The 24,025-nt window shown below is 54.8% G+C and overlaps 2 protein-coding genes across 3 annotated transcripts in view; one reads left to right on the forward strand and one right to left on the reverse strand.

Moving 5' to 3' along the window:
- Positions 1 to 73: 73 nt before the first annotated feature.
- Positions 74 to 17,103, forward strand: LOC105698532. Of its 2 annotated transcripts, none has more exons than XM_012422846.1 (8): positions 74 to 606; positions 2,202 to 2,234; positions 2,632 to 2,697; positions 7,731 to 7,969; positions 8,054 to 8,327; positions 8,419 to 8,806; positions 8,965 to 9,123; positions 12,110 to 17,103. In XM_012422846.1, the coding sequence occupies exons 1-8, from the start codon at positions 529 to 531 to the stop codon at positions 13,966 to 13,968; spliced, it is 3,096 nt and encodes a 1,031-aa protein (XP_012278269.1). In that variant the 5' UTR covers positions 74 to 528; the 3' UTR covers positions 13,969 to 17,103. The 2 variants fall into 2 exon arrangements, with proteins under 2 accessions (XP_012278269.1, XP_012278271.1); XM_012422848.1 differs by having other exon boundaries at positions 510 to 606; positions 2,632 to 2,710.
- LOC105698534 overlaps positions 9,991 to 24,025 on the reverse strand; it is an 87,648-nt gene continuing 73,613 nt past the window's right edge. Inside the window, exon 4 of the mRNA XM_012422855.2 lies at positions 9,991 to 10,091. Coding sequence (XP_012278278.1) covers positions 10,041 to 10,091 — 51 coding nt within the window. The 3' untranslated portion in view covers positions 9,991 to 10,040. The remainder of the gene's footprint in view (positions 10,092 to 24,025) is intronic.

Raw genomic sequence — 24,025 nt, forward strand, 5'->3', positions numbered from 1 at the left:
TCATTGGTCCGAGGGCGCCACGGTCGCGGGCCGGTCGCGCGAAACATCTGCCTAGGAGAGAAGTCCCTTTCAGTCCCTTTCGCGTGCTTTCGCGGGCGGGCTTGGACGCGCGGCGGCCCGGCCCGACTTAACCTAGAAGCGCCGCGGCGATCCGGAGATTCGGCGCGCGCGGACCATTGGCCTGCGGGGAGGGGAAACGAGGGTCCCGCGGGACTCGGCAGGTCCTCGCCGGGCAGAAGCGCGTCGACGCTCGGCCCGAGCGAATCCTCTCGCGCGCGCGCGCCGCAAACTCGTGGGTGTCGGGCAAGTGTCGCGCAGTGCGCGCGCGCGCGCGCCAGCCGACGAGCCACCCGACGAGCCAGGCAGGCAGCTCGCGCCGCGCGCAGCCGGCCGGCCGGAATCCGGAGTATACCGGAGCGGCTCAGTGCGAGACTCGCCGCCGCCGTCGCCGCAGCTCCCGCGCCCGTACCTCGCGACCGCGGCGCGCAGCGACGCGCGCGCCGCCCGACCGACTCTCCTCCACCAAGTATGGAGATATCGAAGGCTCTCCAGGAGGAGATACTGTCCGTGCAAAACGATCTGAAGAACGCCATTCGCAGTCATCAGGTGAGCGACGCGAAGTCAACACCCCGGAAACCCTCGCGGGGTTTCCCCGCCGCCGAGAGGTTATGGCTCCGTCGACCCGGTCGCGACAGAGCCGAGGAAGAGATTCGTTTCGATCGCTCTCCGTGAAACGCCTCGTCGCCCCTCGTCCCTCGCCGAGTGGGTCCGATGGCCGCCTTTCTTCCCGGTTTGCCGACGGTTTGCCGCGAGGAAATTAATCGCTCCCTCTTTATTTCCGATACGTCCGTCGCCTCGGTCTCGCTCGGCGGCCGCGCTTCGGGAACCGTGACTCGCTGGCACGTAGGGCACGAGGCGCAAAAATAACGGTCATTATTTCCGTCCAAAGGACGAGCGGCTTCCGAAAAGTCGGGGCGGGGGGGACCGCGAGTTGTTTCGCCGTTGTTTACGAATCGACCGCGACGAGGGAGGAGCGTTCCGTTTTCGTTATCGACGTTCCCACGAATCCGTCGATCGTCTTCCCGCTGGACCTCGATCGAACTCGACGTCCGGTTGGCGGTTTCCGGGGAGTCAATTTTTCAAAGAGGAGGTCGCGTCGCGAGGGCCGGGACTTTTCTTTCCTTTTTAACCCTTTGCCCTCCTAAGGCCAGATCTTGGAGTTGACTACCCGCGTATGGCCAAATTATTTGGAGGGCAAAGGCTCGTATATTCGTGTTCGAGGGTAGACGCGTCAAGTGGCAGGATTTTTGTGGGAAACGTTTCCGCCTCGGCCTTGCAACGCACGAGGTCACGTGGACGTGGTGCGTGTACCTGGTTTCGATACGACGCGTTATCGCCGGGTAGATTGGAGGCGATTGCTCGTTACGTCGAGAGGGCGGTTCGCGAATGGACGACGACTATTGGAAAACCCGAAGAGACGGGATCAGAAAATTTCGAATTAAAATGGCAGCCGGTCGTCGGCGGTCGGGGCAATACAAGATGCGAGAGTCCCTTCCCTGAAACGAGTCCGAACTCGTCGATAAAGATTGGTCGGAGCGTGCCAAAGTTAGTCGTTCCTTCTGCCCTACTTCCCGCGGGCCTTTTAGACGTATTTTAAACGTTTCGAGACTTTCCGGGCTGCGTTTTGTCGTCCGGATTGGCCGGGACTCGTCCGTCTCTCGCTCGAACGACCGTAATCGATACGAGCGTAATTTTCCCCGAGGCCGTTACGATTCGAATATCTTCGAAGGAAGGAATTTAGGGAGCGAAGTTAACGAGGAAATTATCGTTCTAAAAGTTTGTCACGTCCGGATGGGTTATTCGTCGAATCGACGTCGGGGACGGCGAGAGCTCGAAACTCTGGAGTTTCTGGATTCGCGTCCCCGCGTCTCCCAGAATCCGCGAGCGAATCGATCGTCGACGACATCGCCTTTCGTGTAACCGCTCGGGAGACCCGGAATATCCCGGAAGAGAATGCACCGTTTGCACATCGGGTTGAAATTAATTTTGGCCACTCCGCTGCCCCCCACTCCGGGGAGGAAGCCCGTATTTCGATATGGCGCGGGACTCGCGACGAATGCGGCGCTTCGAACCGTTTATATCTTTTTTTTTTATAGCCCTTGCTCTAAAATAAATCCCACGTTTCCGTTTTTTTCTTCCAGGTCTGCGTCGGGAAGCTGAAGGATGATCCAAACGTGAGTATAATTTGTCTTATTTCATCGGTTCCGCGGATGACGCGAATTCGTTCGTTTCGAAGGCGCCATTGAAATCGTCCACTATTGGCGCATCGACGTCCGTTGCGAAAACAAGTAGCGTCGACGTGCGCTCGCGGAACGATGGAAATCACGGCGATGGAAGCGGAACGCTTACCGGAGTTTCCCCCGGGAAACTTCCGACCGGCAACTTTTCTACACGGTGGTTAAACGCGTCGTCGTCCTCGAGAAGTTCAGCGTTGTCCTTCGAAGGCACTCGAAATGATCGAACGAACCGTTATTAGCGTTATTATTTTTTCTCTTCGCGATCTCTTTTCCCCCGCACCTCTCGCCACTCCCGAATCGGCTCTAACTTTTGGTACTTCGATTTTTTTTTCAGAACGTGGACATTCTGGGACGGATTCAGGAGATCCAGCTTCACATCGTTTCCCTGGGGAGATGCCAAGTACGTCACGACTGTTCGTATATATACAATTTCTATTTCTTTTCGTTACTTTCCGTTACATCCCCCGACTCGAAGTCTCCATCTCGATCGATCGTCCTCGGTTCGACTTCTGCCCCTTTGTAAAGGGGTAGAAGGGGAACTGGACACCCCGAGCTTGGCGTCTGCCTTCCTCGAAGTGCCCCGGTTGTTCCAACTTTCTGTTCAAAAATGGCTAGAAACGTTAAATGGGCAATAACCGACGGAAATGATCTCGGCGAGGTCAGTGGAACGACGCGGAGCGGGCCTGGACGCAACCTGGAAATTTCATCGACGATCTTTATCCGGTTACGTGGCATTATGAAATGCCGGGAGAAATTGCCTTTGCCGCGGGGTAAAGGCGAGCTTCGGGTCGATTTTCATCCCCCCAACCTCGTCGCCCCGGTTCCCGAAGACCTACGCTAATCTATTACGATATCGGCATCGGTCCACTTACGCGGATGCCGACAGGGCACGGATCGTTTGCGATTCTCGATAGTCTCGATTACCGTCGCCAAACGTCATTTTACCGAGTGTTTCGCGATCGTGAAAACCGTGAAAGAGGCGACGAAAAACGACCGGTTCCCTGGTTAACGGCTGGACGGAGGATAAAGGGCACATTTCGGGGGGGAGTAATTATCGCCTTACGCGTAACGCATAAACTGCTACGTCCGCTGCGGACTGATAACGGAATACTTTTTGGTTCCCCCCGAGTTTACGTTTAACGTGGCGCAATTGGAGTCGCTTGTTTCGGTGAAATCAACGCGGTTAAAATAGCATTAAATTTGTGGTAATTAAGCATTCAGCCCCGTTAGGGCTCGAACGAAATTTGCGTATGGCGCGGTATTTGCGCTTTCGCAAATCGCTTTTGAACCGGCGATGGGAGAACCGAGGGTCCCTTTATTGCCGCGGAAGGTAATCATTTCCGCTCGTTTCCTTAACGATTCTTTAAACTTTTATTCTTCCCTAAGAAAATCTCGTCGCGGCGGTAAGATGTGGCAGGCACGACTCGTTCGCGTTTCGGCTCTTCCGGAGTCTGCCCGTTTCGGAAACGGACGCTGCGCGCCCACGTTTACGTCGTCGTTGCGGCGAGATGGTTCCCCTCTCGTTATCCTCTTGTAGACGTATAAAGCGATCGCGATGCAGGCGTCGGGACGAATTGATTTTTCGCCGCTCCCCGAGAACGGGGCCAAGGAAATGCGAGAGAGGAACGGAGGAGAAGGAAAAAGTTGACCGAGTCGAAAGTTACGAACCGGAGGAAACACCTTCGACAAGGTCGCCCTGCCGTTTTCGCAGCGGTGCTCAGTCGGTGGTGCGCGCCGGGAGTTCGGCGCTCCGCCACCAGGGAGTGCCACCGGGGCGCCCGCACTTCGCGCCTCTCGAGTGGGCGGACGAGCGCGACGGGCAGGTGTCGCTCGACTCGCTCGGATGGGATTTCAAATTTCTATCGATAGGGATTCGAGACTTTTACGTAATCGTCCGCGCGTACGCCTCGTTTTTTTTCCCTTAGGTCGCGTCAATCGTGCCGCGCAACGATGCTCGATTAATCGGGTCGAGCATTTGATCGATATCCGGAGCCTCGCGCTCCTATCGATCTCGAATCGGGGCGATTCGGCGCGCGCAATGCGTTTTCATGGAAACGAGGGTAAAGTCGGGAACGTTGAGCGCGAAAAGTTTCGTCCTCTCCGGATAGGTCCGGAACATCGGGGAGAAGTTTTAATTTGCCGACTTCCGCTCGAATTCACGCCGGCGAAGTTTAAAATCGAGAGTACCGCTCGAACTCCTCAAGGTTAGTCGCGCCACCGACGTCGTCCGGTTGAAAATTGACCGTCGCGATTTGTCGTAAATAGCGGAGGAAGGAGACGTCGAGTCGCGACGAAAATACCGGCCGCCCGAGCCCTCGAGTCGCCGCCCTGGGAAAGCCGTTATTTTCTTAACGGCCTAATAAATCGGCAATAAATGATTTTCCATCCCCTTTACGAGTTTACCCGAGGTACGAAGTTTCGGCGTCGATGATTGCGTCGATAAGAGGGGGCACGTCCTAACGGTTATATCACTTTGACGACATAGGTTACGTGGCGAACGTACCCACGCGAAACTCGGAAATGGATGTAGAATAATTTTGGGCCCGACTCGCTCGGCTCGATCGCGCGGACAGGAGCGAAGCCAAGATGAGGACAATCGGAAGAAACGAAGCCTCGATGCCAACGACTGGGTCGATATCGGTCTTAGCCGTGGCAAGGGTTGAACGCGGACGGTCTCTACCTCGGCTTCGATTCGCCTCGTCGCGTTTGCGGGCGTTAATGGAGGGACAGAGGGTAACGTTTATTCGGGAACGCTTTTCTACCCGCGCGAAGCGGTAAATCCTTCCACGGGGGAGGGAAACATTTCCTTCCAAGAGGTCCTCTTGCATCCCTCGCCCTTCGCATAAGAGTAAACTCGTCGACCGTCGTTAATTCGATCATTTTCCCTGTTCCCCCTAAAGAAAGGATTTACTCGAATTTCAGACTTTTCCGTCTCGCGAGGAACGCCCGACGATCCGCGTCGATAACCGAAGCGTCTCGACGAGGGCCAACTCGTCTCTCGTTCGCCCGCCCGGGTTCCTCGCGCTCCGAGAGAGCGGGAGCGACGGAAAGGGCCAACGAGCGCGCGCCTTTGGCCTCGGCCGGCCAATCGCGGCGAGGCGGTTCTTATTGATCTTCGGGGCTCTCCGTTGAGTCCAACCTCGACGCGGCGAAGGGGCCGCTCGGGTCCGAACCGCGACCGATTCGAAAGACCCGCCGCGCGACCTGCGCGCGCATCCCTTGCGGCGGTCCAAGGAGAAAAATCCATCTTCTTTCCCTTTCCCCGCCTGACGTCGCGAAAGGATCCGGGAAGGGCCGAGGAAAAAATCAAATCGAATTTAATTAGCGCAGGGAATTGGTCACTGGTAATCGGGGCGTCCGAGGGATGCGGGGAATTTCTGTCAACGGTCCCACCCCTGGGTCGGAAAGACGCGACTTTCGTTTCGAATGGGACGAATCCCTCCGATCGGTCGAGTTCCTCGTAACGATCCACGCGCCGTTAATGAAACTACGTTTGGAACCGCGCAACGTCTATCGGACGGTTTCGGTTCCGGGGAACTGGGGGCACGAGGCGAATAAGGCCGTCCAATTATTCCGAGAAGGGTGGAATTTCCCGCCAGCCCGCGGCTCGTAACGGGCCAGCAACTGCCGGATGAAACCGCGCGCGGAGTTTCCAGCCGGGTCCGGGGAATTCTCCCTTTCGACTTCGTCCTTTCCGCGCCTCTCGGACGAACTTCGAGGCGCTACCTGCTGCCATCTCGCGCTCAGACGGCCGACGTCGAACCTAATGGCGGAATCGAGGATGGATACTCCAGGGACGTCTTCCCGAAAGTGGACCGACGGTCGGAAGTCGCGTCCCGAGTCGATGACGCGAAACGATTCCACTCTCGTCCTTTGGTTGCGCGAACTTTGCGAGGGGAACGGGCCTGCTCGAATGTCGGCGAGGACGCGTCTATGGACGCCGCGATCGTGGCGGCCATTCGTTTCGTTCGGTTCGACGAGCCCGTTGCCGCGATACAGGGTTTTCGAAAGTGCGTATCCACCTCTTTCGCGAATCCCGCGAGTCCGCCTTCGCTCCCCTCCCCGGGCAGCCCCGCGATTTAATTGCCCCGGGCACAATGGGATTTTCGAAATTGCTCGGCGGTTTGACCGCAGTTCCGGCAATTTCGTCAATTAGCATTCGCTTATCGCTCCGGAACGAGCGTTCGAAAGTCCCCGAATTGACGTAAATCCAGCCTAGGCTTCGAAACCCGGTAACGGGATTCCCGGGTCCGAAATGGAAATTTCCCTTGATTTTGACCGTGGCCCTGGGGCTTGCGGCCCTTTTGTGACGGGATTTACCGGCGGACCGTCGGGGAGTTCGGTCGCGGCGGTAGAAGCCAAGTTTTCCCCACCCCCGAATTTCTCTTTTCCTCTTCTCTCTCTCTCTCGATGTAACGATTAAAATGCAAGCGGTCCCTGGAAAGGCCGGAGCCGAAAGTTGGCGAGCGTGGTTCCTTCGGGCCGCAACCGGCGGCGTCGAACGAGAACGGGGAGAGATAGGGCGGGAGCGACGGCGACCGGGAGGAGGGCGGGCGAGAAAAAGAGAAGTCGCAGCCCGGGTACCCAAGAGTGGGGCCTCAATCAATAAAATATCTCCCTCGGAACGTTTTCCGCGCTTGAAATAAAAATTGCCGTTTCCTCCTGGTCGGCGCGGCCACGATAAGTTGCGGATTCTCCCCGGATTCTCCCCGGATTCTCCCCGGATTCGGCCGGCCGGTCGAGCGCGCGATCTACCGGAAAGTTTCCACCCGGAGGAACGGAAGTTTCCCAAACTCGGCCGCCCCGGATCCTTCTCGAAATCCGGATTTCCTCGTTGGACGGGAAACCGGTCAAACGAGCCGGGAAAGTACTTAAGCGGCGGCCCCTTCCGACGTTGCCAAAGCGAGGGGAGCCTTGGGGGTCGCCGATACGCGTACGGCAATCTTTTCCCCGAATAACGACCGATACTCTTGTAACCGAGGAGGAAACCAAGTTTCCCCGGATTCATCTCCTCTCTTTTAACTCCCGAACTCCCGCTTTCCGTCACCGTCCCAAGGGCATCGAAAGGCGATCGATCGACGCGTCGGCGGCGCGCTGCAAACCGAGAGCTCGTGGATTAAATTTGCGAAACGCCGCCATCTTGGAAATCGAAGTCTTCCGGGTAGACGCTCCCCTGACGGGGTCCGCGTCGTTAAACCTGATAACGATGAAATTCTTCCCGGGGGGAAATCGATCCATCGGGATCGCGATCGATGGATCGAGGATCGAACGCGGAACGCTCGACGAGTCGCCATCGGACGGATTCCTCGAGATGGCGACCGTGAAGTATCTCGGCGGTTCCGGAGCGCCGCGGAAAGTTTCTCTCGAGATATTCCTGGCAGGGATTGGCGACTAAGTGGCAAAGTTAACTTTGCCGGTGTCGTTCTCGCGCAGAAGCAGGTGGTGCAGCGGCTGCGCGGAGAGGTCGAGTCGTTCAAGGCGGAAAACGCGAACGGGGCCAAAGTTTCCATCGCCTCGCTCCTGGGACTGAACAACAATAACCACATTACGAACGACAACGAGGCCGGCGCCGACGTGGTCGAGGTCAAGGATGTCAACGGCTTCGAGAGGCGGTCTTCCAAGGACGATTACGAGGACGAGGCTCTCAGGAACGGCGACGAGGGGCGAACCAAGTACGAGCGGCTCGATTCTACCGCGTCTACCTCGAATTAACGCTTCTCGGTGGTAATAACGTCCTCTCGATTCTTCTTCCCCAGGTCCAATTTTCGCAGCGACCGATCCTACTCGGTGGAGACCGTCTCGTGCGAGGACGACGTCATCGAGGTCTCCATGGACGAGAACTCCAGCGAGAAACGGGAGGACGACGTCGAGGAGGACAAGCCGGGCTCGTACGAGCAACTCACCTTTCTGGGGATGCTGGGCCTCGTCACCACGGCCAGGCACAACGAGCTGCAGAGCAAACGAGCCGAGAGGAAGCGCAGGAGCACCGCCAATCCGCAATTCGTGTACTCCACCTGGGAGATACCGACGGTAATTAAGAAACTCCGCAGAGTTTCGCCTTCGATGCGATCCTCATATGCGTAGGCGTCGAACTGGATGGAGAATTTCGTTTTGCTTTCAGAAGCGGAAGAAGTACTCGTACATGCAGTCCGCCGGAAACGCTCCTCAGACCCGGCAAACGACCGCTCGTCTGAACGGGCCGTCTCCACCTCCCGGCAAGGTCTCGCTCTCGAAGTCGGTCTCACCGCCCACCAGGAACCTCGCCAAGTCCTTGATTCCAAACCAGAAGTCGGGCACGAGACCGAACATCTTGCGTAGCGTGGCCGAGAGCAAGTTGTTCGTCGGCAAGAACAAGAGGGAGAACGGCCTCGGTCAGGCTCGCGTCTCCGCGTCGAGGCCCGTGCAATCGGTCGGGGGTAAGACCGTCCACATCCCGGGATTGCCGTCCAGCCTCACGATCGAGAGGATCGAGGGCGAAACGACCGTTTGCATAAGCTGCAGGAATCCTGGTGAGTTGGCCGGCACTGGTGATGTTCACAATTTTTTTTTTTTTTTTAATTTCAGTGACTCGCGAATTAAAAGGGATAGAAAAAAAGGAGGAGTAGTCTCTTGGCCACGGTCTCGCGGAGTCGTGCCAGAAATTAAAGCACTTTTTGTTCGTTCACAGGAACGTTGACGGTGTGCGAGAACTGTTCGGCTAATTACCACGTATCCTGTCACACGACGTCGCCTGCCCCGCCGAGGACGTGTCCTAAGTGCTCGCTGGGAAAAAGCCGGGACGACTGCATGATAATCGAGACGTATTCTAAGAAGGACGAAGAACTTGGTAATCCATCTTTATCATCGGCGAGGATTCTATCCACCTTGTTATTGATCGCGTGATTGACAAAAAGTTCTTGTTTCCTGCAGTTCTTTGTTTTATGCGCACTCGGTTTATAGCGGGTAGACTTTGGAACTTGCAGGGTTACCATGAACAAGGAATGCCACGTTTAGGGTAAAAGCGAGATAATCCCGCGGAAAGGGAAAGGGATCGAGGATAGTCGGCTGCGTATTTGCTGGAATTGGTTACGATCACTTTCCGGACGGAGCAAGGGTGCTTTTCGGATTACATCGAAAGGGTTACTTACTTCATAATTTTGCAATTAGACGGTTAAGACTCGTTGATTCAAATAGCATACGTTCTACCTGCTAAGCGTCACGATACTTGGATTTCATATCGAGAGGCTATTTTTGTCGTGGTTATTATCGTCTTACCGTATACTGGGCTTGTTTCAAATTCTCTGGTGCTAGCTGTAAAAAAAAAAAAGAGTTCCGGACTTACGTGGGTATGGAAAATGAAAGACTGTCAGAGTTCGAAGATGCGCGTGCTTGTATTAAATCGAGCGGTATTCCCAAAACTGCATCTCTCGCATTTCCGAGTAGGGATGGAATCGCGTCGCATCGAATTTGCATCGAAGAAGAACTTTTTGATCGATCGACTCGCTCCGTTCTACGTACTGAACGCTCAATCGTCTTGCAGAGGAGAAAGAGAGAGAAAGATATGAGCTGCGCGAGCGAAACTCGGATCTGAGATTGCAGGTTTACGAGTTGGAAAAGCGTTCCCAACTACTCGGCCAATCACTTCAGGTTCGTCCTGCGGTCTGCGTAGAAAGAGCCCACGTGTTGTTTTCATTTGGAATGCCCTTTTCTTAAGTGGCGTTGTACCGTTCGTGCGTACAATCGTGCCGGATGATGGTTTCACTTTCAAAATTCGGTGGGGTAGAGGCCGTAGAATTGTCCATCCGAGCGGAACTCCTGAAAGCATAGACACCATTAAATCTCCCGCGGTAGTTAAATTCACGGCGATTTGTGCAGGAATGATACGAAGTACGTGTTCAAAAATCATAGTCGAGATACTTTCATTTTTTAAGGTAGTCCTTCGATGAATATTCTACTACATTGTACATATTTTATATGTTAACAAACTGTCAGGAGCTCACTCGCGATGAACGATGTCGTCGCTTCTTCGGTAGCGAATTTCCAATACGAAACCATTTTCTGTCGGCATGTGTCTTTTGTTCGTTTTTCAAATATTACGGGAAGCTGCGTTTTTCGTTCACTCGATGCGTTGTAAGTTTCGTTGGCATTGAATCTTTGATGATACGTCGACAGGATTTTATGTTAAGACGTTCCTTCGTTTGTCGTTGGCGCTTGTTAGCGAGTCTTGCAGTAGTTATTTCCGTAGTTATTTTAATATGCAACGGCGATGGCGCTGCCATACACGCGGCATTGTCGTTATTTCGTTTTGCCTCGACTCTCGACTTGGTGGCGAGAAAGCTTCAGAGTTTTACCACCGCATCCAGATCCACTTTACATTAAATCAATGTTACCGACACGACAATCGCTATGAGGTTCCATATGACTGTAGCATTCCGTTAGTAGTAGTAAAGTTTTACGTTATGGATACGTCATTTTCCATACGCTGCAAATGATCGACGAGTATTAGTTTTTTCCCCAATGTGAGTAATAGACGAGCTATTAAAAATCCGACGTTGAAATGTATAAATCATGTTGAGGTGTTTTTGACTTCGGTCCATTGTTAAAATAAACTTCCAGTCCGTTGAGTGTGCTGTATTTAACGATGTTGAAAGTTAACGTTTAAAGTTAATCGGCACTGGTTACCAAATCCGGTCGACGTTCTTTTCATTACCGAATTACTGTAGAGTTGAACGTAGTTAATTTTATTTTTATTTTCTCGCGCAGCAAACTATTCAGAGATTTGTTTTGCTAAATTCCCAATTTCATGTTCATCGTGAACTTTTTTGGGGCATATTAAATTTACTTTACCGTCAGTTGGATCTTTCTAATTTTTTTTTTTTTTAGAGGACTTCAGGCAATTGGGAAACGGTTGACCACGCGATAAATATAAAATGTATGTAATCTTCTGGTCGTCGGCATAGAGAACTGTCTTCTTTTATTACTCGAGCAATTGGACCTTTATTATTCTCCTTTAATTTGTGCACAAAGAGCATGCCCAATGTATGGTGAACGTAAAATATGATAATGCCTTTCGCCATTGTATCTGCGGTTGATGACATACCGTTACTTTGTTTTTGACAAAATCGAGATTAAAGGCTACTTTTCAGTTCAAGAAGGGACACTGCTTACATGCCGAAGAGCGCCAGTCCCGCAGGTAAACATTTACTAGTTAGATGGACGCGGGCATAGTAACCCAACTGTTACATTTCCCGTACGTTTTAATGAAAAACGTCTAGATTTTTAACATTTGATATATTTTTTCAACGCGCGTATCTCGATATTTGAATCTTCACGTTTCCTCCAACACCTGGAACAATCTAGCCTGCCTCAATCAGTTGTGTTGTTATGCCCAGTAGAAACATAATTCTATCGGCTTTAAAACGCAAGGAAATTTTTCTGCCCCGTTTCGAAACATTAACGATGCCCGGACGAAAATTCCTGTGCCATATTTTTAAAATCCTTTAAGATTAGAATTTTGGAACAACACTTATGGCGATTCCGCGAATATCTTGCAAGTCTTGCCTCGTTCCCGTCTCAGCTTTTGCGGGTCTCAAGAAGTTCTCGGAGATCCCTCGAGACGCGCGAAGATCTTTCAAGGATACGATTCGGGAATGTTTCTCAAAGGCAAGAACCAGTGCCGTAGCAGTCGAACGGTACGGCATCTTTTGCGATAAAAAAGGGCCCCGTAGGAAGATTCGAGCGTCGAGATAGGAATAATGCCGTTATGTCAGTCAACCGCAGATAGGATTCCTCTTCCCGGTGACTAATCGTGACGTTTTTGGTTAAAATCGCAGCTACAGCAGCGCACGCGTCAGGAACTCTTGGGAAAGCAGGAGAAGACCCAGAGGTCCATAAAGCGGCTCGTGGATTTCATAAGGTCGATGCAACTCAGAAACGAAAGCTCCTCTCCTCCGCCCTCGGCATCAACCAGCTGCCCTCCTCCACCTTCCTCATCCCGATCTCCCCCAACGCCATCGCGGGAATCTCCCAGCAAGAAGCAGCAGCAGCAGCAGCAACAACGACGGACCTTTCTTCGGCAGCCGACCCCGAGCAGCACCAGCCAGAGAGCGGCCATTCCTATTCTTCCATCCTCGTCAATAGGCTGTCCCAGCAGCCGAGCGTCGCCTACGTCCAGCCGGAGCCCCAAGTGTCCTACACCTACCAGCTGCCCATCGCCGGCGTCCAGTCGGAGAAGCACCAGTCTTACCTCATCGTCAAGAAGATCTCAGAGCCAGGCCCGGTCGGAAGAGCCGGTCGTTCTCGGTTCGCCTCGGCCGGGAGCGCCGGCTTCAAGGCCGAAGCCCGGAATCTGTCCCTCTTCGACTACCAGCTCTCGAGCTCGACCGGTCATAATGCTGGCGGCCAGTCGGAAGGAGCGCTCGCCCACTCGACCGTATACGTCGACAAGTTCCCCAGGAGGTTCTCCGACGCGATCGGCCGGAAGAAGCCGAATCCCCGGGCCGTGCCCGCTCTCAATCGACTCGTTCACCAGGAGAAGCCCCTGCCAGTCTCCCCCGCGGACCACCTTCTGGAGTCCCCGGCGCTCCTCGTCGAGCGACGACCCAAGGCCGGAGCGGCGCGCTCGAAACTGGACACCCACAAGCTGCGAGCCTCCCGAAGGCCGGAGCTGCTCCTCTCCTACAACGCCTTCGTCGGCGCCGGCTCGAGCGATCACCTGGAGGCTGCAGGCCGACTCGAGTCCGAGGAGACCGGCCCCGAGTCGAGGGGTCGACCCAGAGGCGGCGGCCTACTCCACTCTCTGTTCGCAAGCTATAACCCGGCCGATTCCCTCGCCGATCGTCCTGACGAGCCAGCGGGCTCCTCCGTCCCCGAGCTGCCTCGAGACGGCCCTGTCCCCCCGGACCTCGGCGAACACGTGAAACTGGAAGAAGCGCATCTACCAGCGCCACCTGGAGCAGAGCTAGTACGCGAGAGCAAGGTCGAGGCCAGCTCGACCGCGGGAGACGCCCCCAGGGGTGGTTCGTCGTCCTCGCCTCACGGAGGGCCCGAAACTCGGAATTCGGCGCCGCATTCCAAAGTCAGGAAGCGCAAGGACAGTATGGACACCCTCGTGGAGCGCGCGGGGGACATCGAGTTCATCGAGGAGTTTTCGAATTCCCGGCTGAACCCCGGGGTCATTACCTACGAGCGCAAGCACACCGTCGCCAAGCTGATAGGAGCGGTGCGCTGCCTGAAGGAGTCCGCTCGGCGGCTCATCGCGGAACCAGCGACTCCGCCGACCGCCGACTCCCGCGGCGATTTCCTCGACGAGCCGGTGGACGCCGACGTTGCCCCACCGGCTTCGGGCGGTCGTCGCGGGAGCTCCGCCGACGAGACGGACTCGGGCGGCAGCTTGGCCGGCGACCCCTCGGCCGAGCTTCGCGACTCCACCACCGAAGAGTCCTCGGACGGCGCTCCCGGGGAGGAGGACCGCGACGAGTCCGACCGAGGTGGTCCGACCGAGAGACAAGACTTAGGCAGGGGCGCGTCGGGACGGGGCTCCTGCGACGGCAACGGCGATGGCGATCGAGTCCCTCGGGAGGAGGGAAGCGCCTTGGGCATGGGCGCCGTCTCGAGGGAGAACCTGCAGGTGCTCGAGGAGTTCGAGTCCGCCATGCTGGAAACCGACGAAGGCCCTACTGCCAACTCTTAAGTTTTAGTTTTATCGGTAGTCCCGCAACGATCCGCAGGATTTCTCTAAGTTATACCCTTACGCTTTAAGTTCTCGCGGTTGGCCGATCAGAGCGGCCGCCTACTCTTAAGATATCGTTTACTTGTTGTCGAATTACGATCGAACCGCGACCGAGCGTTTCGTTTGGAGTTGGTCTCGTACCCAATGATGCCAAGTAATCGAGTGGACTGCGTCATGTGCCGTTTTCTTTTGAGAATTAAGACATCGTGCCTGTTAACGGAGACCTCGTTTCTCTATTTAAGACGTAGATTTGATTTTCGGGGTTTTACCCGGCAAATGGTATTTTTGTTAAAACGATCGATTGATACATATCGAACGGGTCTCGTGGTTGGCGCGACCAATGGCCCTCTCCTAATGTGTATTGATACTTCTTTGAGATGCGAGTATTTATGTCGGAACTAGGCACGAATTCTAGAGGCGCAATTTTCTTTAGAGTTAAATAACTCCTTTGCGTAACGTTCGCTTTCTCGAGATGATCGCGTCATCGAAAACGTGCGGGCATAACGCGATCCAGACGGAAGTGCTCGACTTATCACTTGGCATCGTTCGATGGCAACGAGGTCTTGGAAATCGAAATTGACATCACGGTCTAACTGCCTTGTAAAAAGTACCGCCGTGAAATTGTCGGCATTACCGCGCGTTGCCAAACGACGCGTACCTTGTACGACTAGTTTGACGCGACTTGGGACGGTTGTAGGTAAAGCAGGTACCTACCGACTTTGGGCGATCGATACGAAGTTCTCCGGCGCTTCTCCGCGTTCCTTGAACCACCCCTTAGACCCCATCTCCGATTGTAATATTCGTTAACTGGGATAATACCGATCGACGGTTTCGGCCAGAAAACGTTCCGTGGCGTTTCCAAAATCGTGCAAACGTAAATTAGGGGTACTAAGGTTCGTTCAAAATCGACGGACGGTTCAATGCTCGGGACAAGAGAAAGTGGGAAGAAAAGCATCATGGAGGTTAGTTGGGAATTTGTCGAACGGGTAAGAGGGTCGTAGGTCACGTCCCGCGATAGCGTTGGAAAGGGTCGACGTTAAGGATGGCCGTGCACCCGTGCTATGTATTCTCAACGCGAAAATGTCTATCTTTTCGTTACCATGCCTGTATTAACCTTTCTTCCGTCGCTTTATTTATTTCCTACGATGTTTCCGGCAATGCCCATGCCGGTTTCTTACGGAGGGTGACGGTGGAAACAACAATCGAACGTTAGAGATTATGTTCGAGATTATGCGAGCGTTGGATCATGAAAGAGGGGCATCGCGAATCGAGTTCCTTGGGCGAAAGGACGCGCTATCTTCACTGTAATTAGGGACCTTGTACGGATTTATAGTTGACAAGCATATAAACGCAACGCGCGGAATGGAACGTTCCTAAGTAATGACCTTTATGGTATCTTTTGCGATGAATTGTAATTTTGACCGGAATTCTCGATGTCACGGGACGTGGAACGCGTTGCATGGATTTTGGTTTCTCAAGTTTTTTCTTAAATCGCTCAAATCTACCTCGACGACTGTCATCGTCTGTAGTTTCACCGAAGATTTAATTCAAGTGCAATGGTATACCGAGGATCCCGAGGAAACGTATTCCCGACCTTGAGGATAATCTCGGGCAAAAGGAACGGATTAAGTAACGCGAAGTATATGGCCACGATCATAGAGTACGAATATTTGTTTAATAGTTAAAAAAAAATAGCTCCAGCTTTGGGTAGACGTGCAATATGTACAGACGTTTCAGTTGCAACGAGGATTGAAAATTAAACCTATTGGCACCTACATATTCGGTGGCGAGAATTTTCGAACGTTACTCGGGTGAAGCTCCGACGATGACGAACGCCCCTACGCGTTTAAAGAAATTTTCAAACGATTCCCGGAACGACGTTTCCTCGAGTCCACCTGGAAAATTACATTTCGTCGAGAAGGTTATTACAAAGGTCTGGAAAATGTCTCCGGCAGAGTTCACATTGGACGCGGTCTTTTAAGTGGGAACTCGTGCATCGCCGAAGATGAAAAGAAAAGTCATTGTTTTCGTTACAACGCGCTCAGCACGGAACTTGAAATCTCGTTTGCAGATCAAGAAGTCCACCTAAAGGAAAACTCGAGACTTGCCCGCTTCGTTTCCCCGTTTGAGGTCATACGGCACCTTCTTCCGCCGTGCTCGTAACCGTATACGGATATCTCGTTCTAGGAACGGAATCGTTTTCGGACGACACGTCGGCTGTCCGAGACGCGAGTTCGTCGTAAGGTCAAAGAGTGGCGGGTCATTAGAGGCGGTGCCGAGAGCTTTCTACGAGAATTACGCGGCAATATGTAGACGACTGGAGTAACTCCAAACACGTACATATCTTGCTGAGACGGATGCAAACGTCGGAGAAGACGGAGAAATCGCGGTCGATCGCTCGTTCCTTTGGTATCGTCCAACCGTGCGCGTAAAAATCGCTCGATTTTCAATCTAAAACCGGCTAAAGAGAATTTAAGAAGATACCGAAAGTAACGGGCGATCGAGGGAGAAGGGCATCGATTACGAAAGCGGTCGCAGCTCCCCGTCTTTGATCGAAGCCTAACTTTACGTAAACCAAGCCAAATCGCCGCACTGCCTTAATAGTCATTTAACGAATAATAGGTATCCTTAGTACCGTCGTATTACCGTGGGATCTACTTAAACGCCAGACTCGGGAGGCGCGAACACGCGAAGCGCGACGGACGGCGAGCGGTCGGAATCGGCCAAGGCATAAGCCTGGAAGAAAACTATTGTAAATAAGCGAATGACTTCTCTCGCGGGGCTCCTAACGCCCCGTCGTTCGTTTCTTTTTTTTCGTTAACGCCCGACCCACTCGACCTGGCGACGATTCGAAAGCTCCCTTTCGTCGAGACGTCGTCTCCCTTTCTTCGTCCGGTTGACATCCATTGTCCGATTTTTTGTCCCCTCTTCGTTTCCAGTTTCCTTTTTGCGGCGACCACTGCGTACCCGGATACGGTCAGTCGATGCAATGACGCGACAACGCCGAGAGAAATTAAGCGAGAATTGTTATTCAGTGTAGTCGATGAGATTCAGATCGGAATTCATATTTTTATGAATAAAGCAATTTAAATCGAACGGCCGTTGGGTTGCGTGAATTTTCGAGGAAATTTCCGGGGAAATTCCCGGCCACGAGACGTCCGCTTAACGGCCGCGAAGGCTGCCGAGTTTCGCCGTACCGAAATTCGTTGGCAGTCCGCGCCACGACTCTTTTCGAGCGACACCGTCGGTCGACGATTAAAGGAAACGGAAACGTTAATTTAAAAATATCCGCACGGCACTAATTGGAAATCGTATAAAATGACCTCTCGGCTCCTTCTAATTAAATGCGAAACGCGAAACGCGAAACTATTCGGACGGCCCTGCCCCCTCGCATTAATTGGGTAAAGCGAAACGACAGAGCCATCCGCGATATAACACGGTAGTAACCCAACCGGAGGACTTTCCGACGACGTTATTACCGGCAGTTCGAAGTATCGATTAAGGTCTACATCGTCGAGTCCACCTTCGTCGGGTGAGTACCTACGCAGACAACGCCGACGGACGGCTCAATATTTGAACGAGCCCGCTCAAACCCTCGTTACGGTTTTTACCATTCTCCTAATTGGAATCAATTAGCTCTCTCTCGGCATTTGCATTTTGCGCCGATTTCCTTCCGCCTCCTTTGCCGGGCCGCGCGCGTCTCTCGGAGGGGAATCCGGGGTTAAAGTCCTGCAAGAGATTCGCCAAATCGGCCTCGTCTTCCTCGCGTCTTTCGACGACGTCGACAACGAGAAGGGAACGGCCACCGGACTCCCCCCGAGTCTTCGATCGATCGCGCCTCGTTATCGAGTGACTCGAATACCCATGGAATTCTCAAATTTCCCAATTGTTTTTAATGGTCCGCGTTTCGAGCGGCCGCGAGTTCCCGGTATAGCGACTTTGGCGGGACAACGAAGATGAATACTTTTTAATGACGAACACTTTCCACGGGCAACCGCGTGCGTTTGTCCGCTCTATTAAAACTTGGCGGTGCGGCATCGGTCGGGAACTTTTAACGATCGTTTCTTCCGTCGCGAGTGCGTGGCTCGCTCGGGTTACTCGCGGAATTCGCCTCGTGATTTATCCCGAAACCGGACCGAGCGGCGTAATCGTAGCCTAACGTCCCGATGCTAATGGCGCCATTAATCAGCCGCTAACGAATGTCGCTCGATGGGTCGAATCTCCGCGGCGCGCTAGAAATCCGCCGGCGGAACGCATCGTCCTCGCGGCCGCGCGGCCGCGCGATACCGTATACGGCGCCCGCGTATTTGGCGCGCGAGTCGCGGATCGCAAAGTCCGAGTCCCGAGCAATTACTCGCGGATAAGTAAACACGGGCATTAATTGGAGGCGTCGAGTCGCGTCGGAGCGCCCGGCGGCCCGCGATTACCTCTCGTAATTGGATCCTCCGTGGGGCGGGCGCGGACGCGACCGCGGCGAGTCGCGGCCGGTCGCGGCCAGTCGCGGCGAGTCGCGGTCGCGCTCGAAGGAACGAGGCAATTCCGGTTCGGACAAACAATCGGCTAATGATATGCAAATATGGCGGAGCTAATCAAGCGGCTGTGCCAACACGAGGAGACGAGCGGCATCGCGCGCGAGTTCGATCCCCGATGCGTTTATGCCGCGCGGATCGCTCAGCCCCTTCGCGTACGTATTTAACGGTTGCGCGTTAATTGCACGCCCGGGTACGGCTCCAAACGCGGCAAGTTCCGTCGGAAACGACGAGCGATTCCTGGCAACTCGTCGGGAATTTCTCCAAATTTTCTCCTCGTCTCCTGCCAACCCTTCTTCGTCGAGGTTCCGTTTCGGTCGATTCGAATTTCGAGTTCTTCGCTCCGTCGGCGCTCTCCGCCGCGACGTCGGAAGCGCCCATCCAACCTAAAAGGACACTTTGGTCGCGGCGCTAACGAAAATGAGTTCCATAAAGCTTTTAACCCGCGGAATCTAAGTGGCCGCTCGGGCCCCTCCTCCGGAGCTCCGGCCAGGCGACGCCGACGCCGCCGACGCCGCCGACGCCGGCGTCGCCCGTCCGAGGAACTCTCGCCGAGGCGGCGGTAGCTCGTCGTTAAGACGCCTGACAGTTGTATAAGGATAAAGCCGCTCGCGCTGAGTGCTTTTATTTGTCGCCCGCCAGCTCGTGAGCTCGCGAGCTCGCCCGCGTGCCATTATTTCAAATCGATTCGCTTTTGTTTGTTGACTCCATTAGGGCGCCGGTCACCGCCCTCCGGCGCATTCCGGCGCATTCCGGCGCATTTCGGCGGGCACTCGACGAGAGACCGAGAAATCGGCGGAGCTTCGCGCCAAATTCGGGAGAATCTCGCGACGCTTTTCGCAGGGACTCGACACGGTCGCGCTTCAAGGGTTTTCCTGCTCGGGTTTCGTTTATTATTTTTGTCCTCCTCGGATGGCTCCTTCGAGTTCCTCGGCGTCGCTCGGGTCTCGACGGGGCGGAGGGATTCTTCCACCGCGCTGCAGGGAGATTCGACCTAATCGCCTAGGGCTGCCCGGGGAGCACTAACGCAATCTATCCCGAACTCGTGCCCAAGAGATACCCATGGGATGTTTTGCCCGGTGATCCATCGCTTAACTTTCCCGTTAGTTCGAAACAAGAGCGTTTGCAAAAGTTATGCGAAACGACGTCGGTAACTGCGCCCCCGAATTGGTCCCCGAAGGTGGCCGGCTTCCCGGCTTCCCGGCTTCCCGGCTTCCGCTCGGAGATTTTACAAGGTCCTCTTCTTCTCCGACCTCCTCCTCTCTCTCTCGCTCTCCTTTTCCCCCCGATTAACGGCGATCGCCGTCGCGCCCCGACGTCTTCGCGTCCCTCGCGGCCGAGGACGACGCAAGGACACGCGATAACGAGATCGCGACTTCGGACTCTACTCCAGTTTCCATTACCGCCCGTAATCGGCGGAACGCTGCGAGCCGTAATGCCGAATCGACTTTCGAGGATGGCCGGCGCCACGGCTTCCGCCCTCGAGTTTTTCGACATCTTTTTCTTCCCCTCCGTCTTCCGATTGGCCGTAATTGCAATTGGTTTCCGAGTCTCCTCGATGCCCTCCGCCGCCGTCTTCGCCTCGTTCCCACCCGAACCCGACGCATTTGCTCGTTCCCGAAAACGCGATTACCGAAACCATTCGCGGAACGCAAACGAGGCGCGCCGGATTATAAGAGCGAACCCGACCAAGTGACGCCGTCGAGGAGGGCCAAAGGTTCGCTTCCGACTTCCTCCGTCGAGTCGTCGACGCGCGCGTCGGCGAAGAGGCCGGAACAGGGCGAACGGAACGGCGAAGAGTCGGGTAAGCCAGGCCACGTCCGCGTAACGCGGTTACGGAACCGGAAATGTTCTTGCAGGAGCCAGGAACGCGGCCCGCCGACGGCTCCTGCCTCTTCCGCCGAGTGGGAAAAACAAATTACCGAGGACCGAACAAATATTGGCTCCCCCTTCCCCTCGGGAGATGCAGCGGATGCAAAAATATTATATTTGCGGCGCGGAAATGGCTCCGATAGATTTTCCACGGTGAAAATACCGAGCGGCGACTACGTTTGATCGGAGAGCCGCCGGAGGTTCTCGACCTCTCGGAGGTTAAGGACTTAAGCTCCGATCGGGAGTCGCGGTCGCGTCTCTTCGCTCCGATTTCTGCGTGGATCGAGCAACCGGTACCCCGGGAAAGGGTTCGGCGACAGGAATTATTAGGTAGTTTTTAACGTAAGGTAATTAAAACGGCGGCAACTCGTTCCACGATCGAATATATCGAACGCGTCGACATCGAGGGTCCGGTCGGTGCGGAGATCGGCGGTCTTGCCCCAAACGGAGGCGCCGTCGCGTTCCTCGAGCGGAGCCGCGGCCAATTAAAATCCCCTCTTGGTCGCCCCCTGGAATTGATATCGGGAAACAAAAAGTTCAATTTCAAGCGCGTCACGTAGACGCGCCCGCTGGTGTTAATTGACCGCTGCCCATTACACGCCCGATCGCCATTGGTCCCCGCGTTTTCTGGATACCCGCCGGCTTTTTGCCTCGCCTTTATTACGCGTTCTTTGGCTCGATTTGTGTCGCGCACCCGTCACGTCTCGCGAGATTCGCTCGATGGCCGCCGATCTCTCCCTTTTTCTCCACCCGCGGATCCGACTCGAGCCTAGACCGACCACGGCGAAACGCTTCCCGGCCTCGAGGAAGGAAGGGATCCTCGCGACGCCGCGGAGAACGCCAATTTCATTATTTATTAGCGGCAACGCGGAATTCGCGAGCCGGAGGACCCCGTGCGATCGCCGGAGCGTTAAATTGCGGACCGCGATTAGCTAATTACCGGGGTCACCTAAGAAGTCGAGCCAATCCGTCGTAATTAAAGCGTTTTCCTTTTTTGCCGCGGGCGGACGTCTCCGCGAGGGGAGTGACGCTTTCCAACGGGGTCCCATTGTTCCCGCGTTTACCTCGTTCCGTTCGCGTCGGCCCTTCGGAGGAACCGTCCTCGTCCGGCGTTCCAGTCCCCGCTGTCCAGGTGCAACGTTTCGGATTTTCGTTTTCGCCCCCGTTCCGGCATAACGTAATTGGAACGAAATCGTTTTCTTGCCGGCATTCGATTTCGTTCCGGGTCCATGACCGCCACCTCGACGGACTTCTTTCCGAGCGGGACCCGATGGAAACCGGAGCCGAATGTCGAAACCGATAGGTGAAATGCGCCTATCCGATTCGCCTCGACTCCCGAAGATAACCGAGAGGCTTATCGCTCGGACCTCGGCTCCTCCTTTTCTTCCCCAGCCGGACTTTGCCAAAAGTTCCAGTTCTTCTTCGAAAACGGCGCGAAGTGGCTTCCTTCCCGCTTCGGTTTTTCCAGAGGTAACTTTTTCTCGGTGCCGGGACGTAACCTTCCTCTCGCGTTCCTTCTCCGCTCGACCTTGTCGCGGCGATCGATCGATCGATCGATCGCGCAACCGTAACTAAAGCCGGCAATTACGCCGGTAACGGCACACCGCGGCGTAACGGCGGACCGGTTAGGACGAATTTCTCGATCGCCCCTCGTCGATTCTCGTTTCTATTCCGATCGAACGGTCAAACGAATTCCGGGGGAAGAAAGGACACCACGCGCCATGTCCCTCGAGGCGCGACTTTGGCAAAGGGGCTGATCTTTATTTATAAGTCAAACGACGGCGTTCGAGGCAGCGTCCGCTCGTTTCCCGTGACATCGAAACCTCGGCGTTTTCACTGCACTTGTGCACTTCCGTTTGGACCGTCGGTCGGGTCGGGTCGGGTCGGGTCGGGTCGAGTCAAGGTGAGGCCAATCGCGCCGATCGTCGTCCTACGCATCGAGGCGTAAACCGCGCGAAGAGGGTCGGAGCCGCGGTAAAAAGACGACCGCCGAGAAAAAGTGATTTGCATGCTCGCGGTCGCTGCGGTTATCGTCACCCGCAGGTGCGATTACCCGCCCGAGAATACAAAGTACCCGGGTGTCGTATGCTAATTGCCGAGAAGAGTGGCACAGTCGACGGGAAGTCGTTCCAGAGATTTCGAGACGCGGAAGGACGCCGGACGAATTCCGCTCTCGGTGATTCGCGAAAACCGCCGCGGAACGGAGGGCCTCTCCCCGTGGCCTGGTTGCCGGATGGGCGGATCGGAGCCGGATAAAACAAATCGACGAAACGAGAAGAGCCGGGGAAAAAAATGTTCGAGTCGGGTTAATTTTTAAAGAGTCGTCGATCGGCGGGACGCCGCTCATCCGGCGATTCTTCCGCGGTCGCGACGGGCTGCGGTCGAGCCCTGAAAGCTTCCCGGGTTTTAGCGAGCTGCGAAAAATCGGATAACGTTGATTTTCTGTCCCGTTTTAATCGCAATCCGCCCGGGAGGACGCTTTATTTCGAGCGAACCGCGAGAGACCTCGACGCGGCTGCGAAGCCGTTTTTAACGAACGAGGGAAAACGGTCGAATCGATCACGCCGACTTCCTTATATCGACGGGATCCGTCGAAATTAACGGGGACCTCGTCCCGCTCTCCTCTCCCGGTCTCGATTGCATACGTTGCTCCATCGATTGGCTAATTACCCGGATTCGCTCGGTCCGGGTCGAGGGCGCTAATTAGCCCGCGGCAGCCTTAAGGGGCTCGAAGCCGACTTTTCACCGCGGCGGTTTCCCGCCGCGATTCGAGGTCGCCCGAAGGAAGCGTCCGAAGTCGCGGTTTGCTCGCACGGGAAATTGCATCCGGCGAGAAGATAAAAATTCGGTTTCGGAGCCCCTCGACGTCGACTCCTCGCCCTCCTTCCCCCGTCGGGACTGACGCGTGTACGTTGGCCTCCTCTCTCTCCCTCTCTCTCTCTTCCCCCTCGAAGTTCCGCCATTACCGAAAATTTCTCCGCCGCCTGCCACGCGTCTCCGAGTGTGCCGTAACGTAATGCATGCTAAACATGTCAGGTAATTAACGCGTGCATTACGTGTGCTCCCACACACCGGTTAGAACTCTAATTACTTGAAAACCTTAACCGCTCTCGGGCGAGGGTACGCGAGCTCAACGAGCGCGGATAACGTCGAGTGCTGGCCGCGTTGGGGAAAAAACCGGAGAAAGGGGGGAGAAAGAGAGAGAGGGAGAGACGGCGCCGGAGACGGCCAGAAAGGGGGAAGCAAGCCGTGCAAAATCCCAATAGTCCCGCTCAAAAGGCCTTAATTGCGGATTAAAATCAATGCTCCATTTTCCGCGCGAGGACCGTTTTGAAAAAAAATCTTTTTCCTCGCCTCGCCGCTCGGTCGTCCCACGCCCGCGCGGATCGGTCCGGTCGCGAGCTTGGATCTCGCATTGCGTGGAGAAGGTAAACTCGGACACCACGCGAGCCGTCGGCATGAGCTAGGCTGCATCGTGTGCGCGGAAAGAGATCGGACCCGATCGGATTTTAGACCGTGTACTCTGGCGGTCATGAATGACTTCCTCGTGTACATGGTGCAGCCTGGTGGTGGTAACGTAAACGTAACGTAAAAAACGAGCTCGAGAACTTATGTAC

Source organism: Orussus abietinus, unplaced genomic scaffold (genome assembly GCF_000612105.2).
Source record: "Orussus abietinus isolate OABI.00-Male unplaced genomic scaffold, Oabi_2.0 scaffold58, whole genome shotgun sequence".
In the NCBI taxonomy this organism is placed as follows: Eukaryota; Metazoa; Arthropoda; class Insecta; order Hymenoptera; family Orussidae; genus Orussus; species Orussus abietinus.